At 60.2% G+C, this 9,874-nt stretch overlaps 3 protein-coding genes across 11 annotated transcripts; 1 reads left to right on the top strand and 2 right to left on the bottom strand.

Moving 5' to 3' along the window:
* Positions 1-163: 163 nt before the first annotated feature.
* Positions 164-3,693, bottom strand: DNAJC4 (DnaJ heat shock protein family (Hsp40) member C4). Its single transcript, XM_049643993.1, has 5 exons — positions 3,249-3,693; positions 2,248-2,341; positions 1,572-1,753; positions 1,311-1,472; positions 164-564 (listed from the first exon to the last, which is right to left on the bottom strand). Exons 1-5 carry the CDS (start codon positions 3,371-3,373, stop codon positions 255-257), a joined length of 873 nt encoding a protein of 290 aa, XP_049499950.1. The 5' UTR covers positions 3,374-3,693; the 3' UTR covers positions 164-254.
* Positions 3,694-4,175: 482 nt separating this feature from the next.
* Positions 4,176-6,801, bottom strand: NUDT22 (nudix hydrolase 22). Of its 7 annotated transcripts, none has more exons than XM_049643849.1 (6): positions 6,779-6,801; positions 5,940-6,437; positions 5,483-5,581; positions 4,892-4,989; positions 4,660-4,753; positions 4,176-4,341 (listed from the first exon to the last, which is right to left on the bottom strand). In XM_049643849.1, exons 2-6 carry the CDS (start codon positions 6,417-6,419, stop codon positions 4,231-4,233), a joined length of 882 nt encoding a protein of 293 aa, XP_049499806.1. In that variant the 5' UTR covers positions 6,420-6,437; positions 6,779-6,801; the 3' UTR covers positions 4,176-4,230. The 7 variants fall into 7 exon arrangements, with proteins under 7 accessions (XP_049499806.1, XP_049499798.1, XP_049499789.1 ...); XM_049643841.1 differs by having other exon boundaries at positions 6,719-6,799; XM_049643832.1 differs by having other exon boundaries at positions 6,712-6,798.
* A 48-nt stretch (positions 6,802-6,849) lies between these two features.
* TRPT1 (tRNA phosphotransferase 1) lies at positions 6,850-9,850 on the top strand. Of its 3 annotated transcripts, none has more exons than XM_049643893.1 (8): positions 6,850-6,912; positions 7,280-7,366; positions 7,626-7,707; positions 8,562-8,731; positions 8,822-8,996; positions 9,224-9,280; positions 9,356-9,466; positions 9,575-9,850. In XM_049643893.1, exons 2-8 carry the CDS (start codon positions 7,292-7,294, stop codon positions 9,664-9,666), a joined length of 762 nt encoding a protein of 253 aa, XP_049499850.1. In that variant the 5' UTR covers positions 6,850-6,912; positions 7,280-7,291; the 3' UTR covers positions 9,667-9,850. The 3 variants fall into 3 exon arrangements, with proteins under 3 accessions (XP_049499850.1, XP_049499858.1, XP_049499841.1); XM_049643901.1 differs by having other exon boundaries at positions 6,859-6,912; positions 7,283-7,366; XM_049643884.1 differs by lacking the exon at positions 6,850-6,912 and having other exon boundaries at positions 6,922-7,366.
* Positions 9,851-9,874: the final 24 nt, after the last annotated feature.

Consider the following 9,874-nt stretch of genomic DNA (forward strand, 5'->3'; position numbering starts at 1 on the left):
CCCGCCACAGCAGGGGAAAGGGGACGCGCCGCCCAGGGGGCCGGGCTCCCGGGTCGCAGCCGCCAGGACCCGGAGGGCGGGGTGCTGTCCACCCCTCCTTCCCCCCCTCCCCGCCGGCGAGGCCCGGGATGGGGGCGCTGGGCCTGAAGCAAGGAGCTGGACATGAGCTTTGAGAATCATTTTATTGCACGCGTTTTGGGGAGTGGGAGTCCCTCGGGATAGCAAGGAGGTAACAACACAGAGCAGGCCCCGTCCTAGCGGGCCGCTCCGGGGCCGGGGCCTGTGCCCGGAGGCACGATCTCTGGGATCTCTGGGCCTCCAGGTCGGGGCTGCAGCTGCTGCCTCTGCACTCGCTCCTGGAGCTTGGCTCTGTTGGCCCTGCGGGAGAGAGCACCTGGGTGGTCACGACAGAGGATCCCGGAGGGTGAGGGCAGGACAGTAAAGAGAAGGCAGGACAGAGCAGGGACGGACCTGGCCCGGGCCCGGGCCCGTGTGTCATTGTAGATGGCTGTGATGATCCGATCCTTTTCATCCATGAAGCTGCGGTGGATCTGCTCCAGCTTCCTGCAAGGGGGTTGCAATTAACCCTGGGTTTCCCAATCCCTGCTGTCCCCGAGATCCACCCCACCCCCACACCCAGATCCACCCCACCCCCACACCCGCCACGCCACTCTAGGGTCTCAAAGTTTTCCATCTGTGAGGACCTCTGCCTAACTGCCTGTGCTAGGCGGGGAGAGGGGCACCGAAGGGCCGGGGCTTATCCAGGGACCACTGGTGACCCAGGTCCCTGGCTGTCCTGTTGAAGGTGGTGACAGCAGCTCCAAACACCAGGGTGTTCCTCACAGGAGACTAGAAAGAGCATTATACCTAACTCCCATCACTGAACTAGGCAGTGGGCACCAGCCTTTAGGTATCTTGGTCGTAGAACCTCAGTGTCCGTGCCATGCATAAAAGTGGCAGGGAGACAGCCGATTGCCACACAAGGGAGGACAGTGGCTGGTGAGGCCCAGTTCCAATGCATTTCCTTCGGGTGCACGATTTTGGTTGGCCCCAGCACACCCTGGCAGCCGGCATCAAAGATTTACATTCAAATCACAAAACTCTGAAAATGACAACGTTCGCCTTCAGTGAGCGTAGAGCTGCCTTTGCCAAGTAAGGAGAGGCCCCGGAGACCTGTCTCGGGCAATTCTTAGCTGGAGAGGCACAGAAGTGCAGGCCACGGGGATGGGGGGCTTGCATGGCTGACCACACTGGGCTTCCCCGGCCCTCCGCCCTCTGCCCATCACCCCAGGGAGAAGGCAGGGATGCACCTGAAAGCAGCATAGTGCAGGCCCATGCCCGCCAACATGATCAGGAGGCAGTACCCCAGCACCCGCTGGTTGTGTTTGTGCTGCTGCTGCCTCGACTCCGGTCGCTGAGGCCTCACACTGTGAAACTGGGCCCAGTATTGGGCATTGGGGGATTCCCAGGAGCTGCTGGGAGGGAGAAGAAAGGACAAGGTGGGGATGAGGCTCCCTGGGAGACGGGGGGGCGGGGGGTGGGGGACGAGGCCAGGGGCAGGACGACTGTACCTGTGTGCTTGAGCAGACCCAGGACGGGCTGTTCTTCCTGGAGACTTTGGAGAAGTGGCTGAGCAGAGCTGGCGATCATAGCTGAGGCGGCTCTCCTCCCTGCTGAGCACTCGGTATGCTTCGCTCAGCTCCACAAAGCGGCTATGCAGGGCCGGGTTCCCGGGGTCCCGGTCAGGGTGCAGCTGGGGTGGGGCAGGACTCCCTTCCGGTCTTTTTCCACGTCCATTCACAGAACCCGTCCCCACCATGTCCACCCACAAAGGCTCAGATCATTCCCAGAGGCCCTGCCTGGACAGTAACCCTCACTCTCAGGGCTGCCCACCCGTCCAGAAGGCCAGAGAGTCAGGAAGCACAGACTCCTGCCCCCTCCCCTTGTTCAAGCCCTCCCCCCCAGCTGCCTGGCTCTAGCAATATGCCCTGGTCCAAGCTTTCTCTAGAGCAGGCAGGTCAAAAGAAACAAGCCCAGCCCATCACACACAACCCCTGGCTCCTACCCCCAACCTTTCCTCCCAACGGGCCTAACCTCTGCCCTTGGGGCATCTCTCGCTCTCTATACATGCCAAGGGAATGTGGCACCATCCAGAGTGAGCCACTCAGCACCATTCCTGGGAATGTGAAGTGTACCCTATCTGGCTCAGACTTACACCCCCTCCTCCCCACCTAGGGCCACTGGTACCTCTTTGGACTTGGAGAAGAAAGCTCGTTTAACTTCTTCAGTGCTGGCACTAGGATGCACCCCTAACAGTTCATAGTAGTTCCTGGGGCCAGACCTGTGGAGATAGGCCAAAAACTGCAGGGGCTATGGAAACACAGAGAATATTCCTCTCCTCTGCCTCTCAGCCCTATTGGGCCACACTCTTCAAGTCAGTAACCAGGAGGTGAGAAAGCTGAGGCTGCTGCCAAGGGAGATCTATCTCCAAATCATCCCTCCCTTTTTGAACACTTCAGGCATGGTGCAGATCAGAACATCTCATAGGGTAGCCCTCAGATCCCTTGGCTCAGAACCACCCAGAAAGCCTGTTTAAAAAAAACAGAGTCCAGGGGCGCCTGGATGGCTTTGTCAGTTGAGCGTCCGACTTCGGCTCAGGTCATGATCTCATGGTTCGTGAGTTCGAGCCCTGCGTCGGGCTCTGTGCTGACAGCTCAGAGCCTGGAGCCTGTTTCGGATTCTGTGTCTCCCTCTCTCTCTGCCCCTGCTCTGCTTGCACTCTGACTCTCAAAAGGGGAATAAACTGTTAAAAACAATATATTAAAAAAAAAAAACAAAAACAGATCCCTCAGCCTCCACTTAATTCCTGCAGATCAGAATCCCCAGAACAGGGCCCAGAAATCTGTATTTTTGTAAACCCCCCCCATCCCCGCCCCCAAGCCCCCAAGTGAGTTATGCCCAGTGATGCTTGACCACTAGAGTTGTGAAAAGAGCACTGAGCCTGGCTGGGACTCAAATTCCACTTTTTGCCACTTAACTCGCTGTATGATCTGAGGGATTGTCCCTTAATCTTTGATCTTGTGTCCTCAGTAGTGAAGGTGAAAGTTACCTGAAACAAGCCCGTACAGCACCTGACAGCAAGTAGAGAGATCACAACTATCGTAGTACCCAGGTCCAAGCCTAGAACTGGGCAGGCCTTCCTCAACCCACTGGGTGACGGGGGCCATGCCCCCCGGCCCCCGACTCACCGCTGCCCGGTGGCCGCTGAGAAGAGCCGGGTGGGAGGGCTGCGGGGCCATAACCGGCACAGGCACAGGGACAGCATGGCGACAGGCAGACGGCTGGTGAAACGAGGCCACAAAGAGCAGTGCATTGAGACCAGGATGGGACCAGACGTCAAGTACTCCGGGGCCAAAGTGGAGGGTCCAGCCCCGTTTACTTGCGAAGGCAAACTGAAGCAGGCTTGGGAGACCCAGGGGCAGTGGGGCCTCCTTTACTCGGGACCAGACCCCAGTGTCCTGAATCTGTCCCTGCTTCTGACCCGCGCGTCCTGGGCCCTCCTCCACACTGGTCTCGGCGTCCGGGACAACCAGTCCCGGACGCGGAGACCCTCTCCCCACCACCCTGGCGGGAGGAGGTGAAGGAGGGGCCACGCCAAGCCCCGCCTCCGCTGCGCTCACGGATTTCGCGGCCACGGCCGTCTCTGCGCCTATTCAGGCTCCACCTCCACGTTCTCATTGGCCTAGACACCCGGGCCACGCCCACCAAGCCGGAAGGCCCGGACTGCTTCGGAAGGCCCCACCCCCGCACGCCCATTGGCCTTTGGCGCCTCGGGCCCACCCAACGCGGTCGAGGCCCGCGAACCCGCGGAAAGACGCCGGCGTTGCGGTCCTCAGTGAGGCTGTCCGCCCCGCTTTTGTGGCTTCGTCCCGGGAACATACCTGTTACTCTGCTCTGCAGCGAGGTGTCCTTTATAAAGCAGCTATAGCAGACCCGGACCCTCACCACAGCCTGGGCAAGGAGGCACGGCCCTCATCGCAGTTTGCAGACGGCAAAAACTGAGGCTGGGTTTCTTTGTTTTTGTTTTCCCCCCCAGGACACTCGCCCCGTCTCTCTCGCACACCCAGATCTCTCCCAGTGCCCCTTCCCTGTCTCATGAAAACAGTAGATGCCGATGGGATCCAAGAATAAAGTCCTTTATTGTCTTTCAAGTTGTGATAGGGCTGGGGACTAGGGCGACTCAGGTGGGACTTCCTGGACCTGGTTGTAGAGGAAAATAGCGCCTTTGGCCGAGGGGCAGAGCTCAGCCCACATTTCGGTCTCCTGCAACCTCCGCAGGCTCTGTGGGGAGAAAGTAAGACGCCCCTTACGTCCAGCCCTCCGGTCTCTTGCAGGGGCCGTGCCCAGTGTTCCTGAGCCTCAGAACCCACTGCACTTCACCGTCCCTAGGGAGACACGTTAAGGAGGCTGAAGAGGTTCCTGGACCTCTCTTGGGCTGAGGGCATCCCCAGTGAAGTCTTGTGGCCCTGGAGGAAAGCTCTAAGATTTGGCGGCTTCATCTGACCCAGCCCCCGGGGGAGACAGCCATGGATCACCAGGCCTACACAAGCCCCAACACCGGCAGCTTGTCCAAGCAAGATACATCTTGCTCCTTCACACCTGTGTTTCCACAAAGATGATTCCTGTAGATTCGTGGGCCTCAGCTCCCCCACTTACGTAGTGTTTCTTCACCTGCTCAGAAGTCAGGCTGCACCTGCACAAGGACATGAGAGTGGCTTGGGGAGTGCCCAGACCCTGGCGGGTCCTTGTGGAACCCCAGCTGCCTCAGCCATTCCCCTCAGCCGCCCACCTACCCCAGGACCCAGGACCCTGCACCCCAGAGCTCACTCACTGGACGTAGAACTCGGCACTGGCACGGCCGGCACTGGTCTCATTGCGGGCAATGCCCAATAGCCGTGGCTGGCTCAGGGTGTGCAGCGGCACATTCACCTGGGGCAGGGGGTCCACCAGTCAGTGCCCAGTGTCCCCATCCCTGCCCCTCTCAAGGGAGAACGTTACCCTTGTACAGCATTTTACAGCTTGCAGTTCAAGTGCCCAGAATCACAGAATGTCAGAGGCCGGGCATGTTCATGTTACAGATGGGAAAGCAGAACCTGAGATATTGAACAACCAACCGCTCAAGGCCACCCAAGGCAAGTTCGTTGTGACCGGGACTCTCATTTACTCCTCTCTTCAACAAACGGGGTGGTGGGTGGAAATAGGCAAGACATTTATCGTTGTTCTCCTTGTAAAGGGGAAGAGCTCGAGGCACGCAGAAACGAGGGCTAGAATTCCACTCCACTTGTGTCTAGCTGCAAAGCCAAGCTCTTTCCTCAATGCCAGATGCCTGCAGACCCTCCCGCCAGCCCACACCTGTGGAATTCTGGTATGTTCTACCCCCTCCCTTCTTGCCCACCTGCCGGGGCCACCCCTCCTCACTCACCTCATCACAGATCTCCTGGAGAACACTGGAGAAGAGTTCATGTACCACCAGCTCCCCAGGGAGGTCTTTGTGCAGGGGGCTGTCACCAGGGCACAGGGCCTGGGAGAGGTCAGGCTCAGCCCCTATCCCCATCTCTTCCCAGCCTGCCTCCCCACATATTTGCTGGCCCTGAGGGCCTGGTTAGGCACAGAGTTGAGTCTTGGTGACCCCCCCGACTCGGGCCCACCTTTTCCAGATGGAAAACCAGAAATCCAGCTAGGTCCTCTGCCCCCCAACCCCCACCCCTCCCCATCATTCCCTAGCTTCCCACAGGCCTGGGATAAGGGTCAGTGGGGAGGCTGAGGTGCTGCCCTGAGCAGACTTTCAGAGAAGCACTAGGCCAATCCCCCCTTTAAGGGATGAAGAAAACAAAGGTGAACTGAGTCTTTGTGCCTTTGCACCCAGGCTGGCATCTCACCTGAGGCTCAGCGTGCCCACCAGGCACGTCCACCAGTCCAGGTGCCTCGGCCACCTGCCGAGAGCGACGCAGGAAGACCAGGAAGTTATCTGCAGTGGCCAGTGTGGCACCAACCCCCAGCGGGTCTGCCAGGTAGGCCTGCTTGTCACCCCTGTCAGTGGCCCCCTGCTGTCGCAGCCAGGCAGCTGAGCTGGCCCAGTTGGTGCCCAGGAAGTCTCGGTAGGAAGTAAGACCCAGGCGCAGGAGCAGCTGTGGTCCCTGTGAGCCAGTGGGTGCCAGGATGGCTGAGTGCAGGCGGAACTTGGGGGCGTCAAAGAGCCAGGGCTGAGCCTGCAGCCGGCTCTCCCAGATGGCAGCGATGGCCTTGTCCCCTCCTGGTAGTGGGCGACGGTCATAGTCTGGGCTCAGCTCAGCCTGCACCTGCTCCTCCGGCAGCCCACCTGGGGGGCACTGCAGCAGCAGGGACACTTCAGGGTCCATAGTCTGGACGGGGCAGCTCTGGGGGGAGGACACAGCCGGGCTTGTCACCCTGAGAGCCCCACAGAGACCCTTGGCCCCGGCAGCTGGCCCCCTCTGCCACAGACCTCCCGAGGTGTACCCCCAGCCCTTCTGTACCCCCTTGACCACTCCCTGGGCAGTAAAGTGTCTTATCCTAAGAGCCCGGAGGTCCCTGCAGCCAGACATCCCTGGGACTCACGCGCATCACAACCACCCCGAGGTCCTGGGTCCAGCCACCCCTTTATGCCCATTTCTCCCAAACCCAGGATCCTGCCTTCAACCTCTGATGCGCCGGGACCCCTTCCGAGGTCCGGAAGCTCAAACGTCCAGCCGGCACTCACCGGCCGACGCGGCCCGCAGGCTCCTCCCCTTCGCCTGAAGCGGAAGTGCCCGCCCCCTTCTTCCTCGGCTTCTCATTGGCCGCTCCCTGCGCCCGGGGCCCTCGGGGTCGGCAGCTCGGCCACCACCGGAGTTGGTGAGCCTGCTAGTCTCTGTCTTCCTCCTCCCAGCTCTGTCTTGGCCTGCTCAGAAGCTTCCGCCCCGTTAGCCTGAACGCCCGGCCCCCTCCTCAGGCCCGCTTTGCGGGGCAGACCCGCGAGCCTGGAGCGCGGCGGCTCCTTTTCCCCCCGGGATCCGTGGCGGACACAGTGTGACCTTGGGCAAATCTTGCTTGCCGGGCCTCAGTTTCCCCATTTGCAGGAGGGAGTTGGGGGTGGGAAGTGAATTTAATGAGCTGAATGTCCCCGTCCCAGCTCTCACATCCTGAGGCTTTGTGACTTGCTGGGCAGGGTGGGGACATGAAAGGGTCCTTAACACAGTCCCCACATTATCACTGTACCCAGCAGGTCTTAGCCATGAACTCCCCTGGAGGAAGGAGGCAGGAAGCCGCAGGACCCAGGGGTAGAAGGGCTCACAGACCCCGGGAACAGGTGCGCCCCCTCCACCCTCACCACCCCACCCCGCCCCCTTTCTTGGTGGGAGGGTAAAGGAGGAGGACTCAGCCCTGGCTCCTTGGAATATGCTGGGGGTGGGGGGGTGGGAGTGAGCGCTGATGGGTCATACTCTTCCCAGAGAGCACAGGGATTCCTCTCCCTCTGGTCTCCCTCCGCAGCGGGTCACTCAGAGTTCAGGGTGGGCAGCAGGGCAGGAGCACTACAGGGACCAGGGGCCACCTCTGGGCTCTTACAGGACCGAGATGTGCAACTGTCCAAGGCTTTGTCCTACGCTCTGCGTCACGGGGCCCTGAAGCTGGGGCTTCCCATGAGGGCTGGTAAGTGAGAGTCTTAAAGACTGGGGTGAGGAGTGGTTGGAGGGAGGGAGCAGTATGAGCCTATCTGTGGCTGTCCTACCCCATGGCCCTATGGGGACGGTACAGAGGGCACATCCTCTCCATTTTCAGGGAACCCCGAGGCCCAGAGCCCAATATCATGTCTGGAGCAAACTGGGAGAGGACCCTCTGTCCAGGCCATGCCTGGTGATACCTGTGGTGCAGTGGCCCAATAAACACTTACCCCAGGAGTGGGCACTGGGGGGTATTGAAGTAACTGGTGTTTATTGAGTACCCACTCTGGGAAGGGTACTATGCTAAAGAGGGTCACTTTATCTTTGTGACCCTCCATGAGGCAGATCCCATTCCCATGTAAGTGGAGGAAACTGAGGCCCAGAAAGGGCCGCCCCTTGGCCTGAAGCGGAAGCGCCTGCCCCCTTCTTCCTCGGCTTCTCATTGGCCGCTCCCTGCTCCGGGGCCCTCAGGTTCGGCTACTCGGCCACCACCGGAGTTGGTGAGCCTGCTAGTCTCTGTCTTCCTCCTCCCAGCTCTGTCTTGGCCTGCTCAGAAGCTTCCGCCCCGTTAGCCTGAATGCCCGGCCCCCTCCTCAGGCCCGCTTTGCGGGGCAGACCCGTGAGCCTGGAGCGCGGCGGCTCCTTTTCCCCCGGGAGCCGTGGCGGACACAGTGTGACCTTGGGCAAATCTTGCTTGCTGGGCCTCAGTTTCCCTATCTGCGCCAGAAGGTCACACGGATGAGCCCCTGTGACACCCCCCCCCCAGGCCCAGGCTCTGTTCTGGTTGCCTGGAGTTCCCCCTCTTAACTTTGACCCAGGCCTGAGCACCCTGCCTGTCTGCAGATGGCTTCGTGCCCCTGGATGCCCTCCTCCAGCTGCCCCAGTTCTGCGGCTTCTCAGCTGAGGATGTTCGGCGCGTGGTGGACACGAACCAGAAGCAGCGGTTCGCCCTGCAGCCAGGGGACCCCAGCACTGGCCCTCTCATCCGGGCCAATCAGGGTCACTCCCTGCAGGTGGGGGCTTAAGGGGACACGTGGGAGAGCCAGGTGGGACCCCTGCCTGTGAGGGGGTCTCACTGCTGTCTATTCCCCGACTCGTCCCAGGTACCTGAGTTGGAGCTGATGCCCCTGGAGACCCCCCAGGCCCTGCCCCTGACGCTCGTCCATGGCACATTCTGGCGGCACTGGCCTTCCATCCTGCTCAAGGGCCTGTCCTGCCGGGGAAGGACACATATCCACCTGGCCCCAGGACTGCCTGGGGACCCCGGTGTCATCAGTGGTCAGTGCCCCTCCCCAGCTACTCCCACCCACTTTCTCCCATCAGGTCCCTCTCCCAAGGATCAAGCTACCTCCAGGCATAGCTCCTCTTGTCTGAGGCCACTATATACTCTGCATGGTGCAGTAGCCCCTTCCCCGTACCAAGCCCGGGACCTCCCACTGAGCCTGCCCAAGTTTGGAGACTGCCACCCCGAGCGCCCCAGGTCCCAGCTCCAGTTGTCTCCACAGGCATTCGGCCAAATTGCGAAGTGGCCGTGTTCATCGATGGGCCCCTGGCCCTGGCAGGTGAGTCTTGACACAGCAGGGACTGCCCTAGGGTTTCAGAGAAGGCATGAGTCACATCTCCGGCCTTGTCTGCAGACGGGGTCCCCTTCTTCCGCTCTGCCAACGGAGTGATCCTGACTCCGGGGAACGCTGATGGCTTCCTGCTTCCCAAGTACTTCAAGGAGGCCCTGCAGCTACGCCCTACCCGTGAGAACCACCACCCTACGCCCTTCCTCTGCCCTCTCCTCTTTGCCAGCTCCCAGCCCCAGGCTGACTGAGGTCTCCCTTTCCCTCACCAACTCTTGTCTCTCTCAGGAAAGTCCCTGTCCTTGGCTGGTGATGAAGAGACCGAGCGTCAGCATGGCCCCAAGCACAGCGCCAGAGGAAAAAGGATGACCCAACAATAAAATATTTATTTAAAAAAAAAAAAAAAAAAAGGAATGTAGAAAGATGACAAAACAGAAATTCCAGTTGGAAACCATGAATTATCCTGTAGCTACAGCCGGGCTTCTTGATGTGCTCAGGACTACAGCTAGGTCGGGGGTGTTGGTCTCGGCCACTCGGACAAGGAGAGGGTGGGCATCATACGAGCTCATAGCCCACCCTCTCTCTAGC

Source organism: Panthera uncia, chromosome D1 (assembly GCF_023721935.1).
Source record: "Panthera uncia isolate 11264 chromosome D1, Puncia_PCG_1.0, whole genome shotgun sequence".
Taxonomy (NCBI): Eukaryota; Metazoa; Chordata; class Mammalia; order Carnivora; family Felidae; genus Panthera; species Panthera uncia.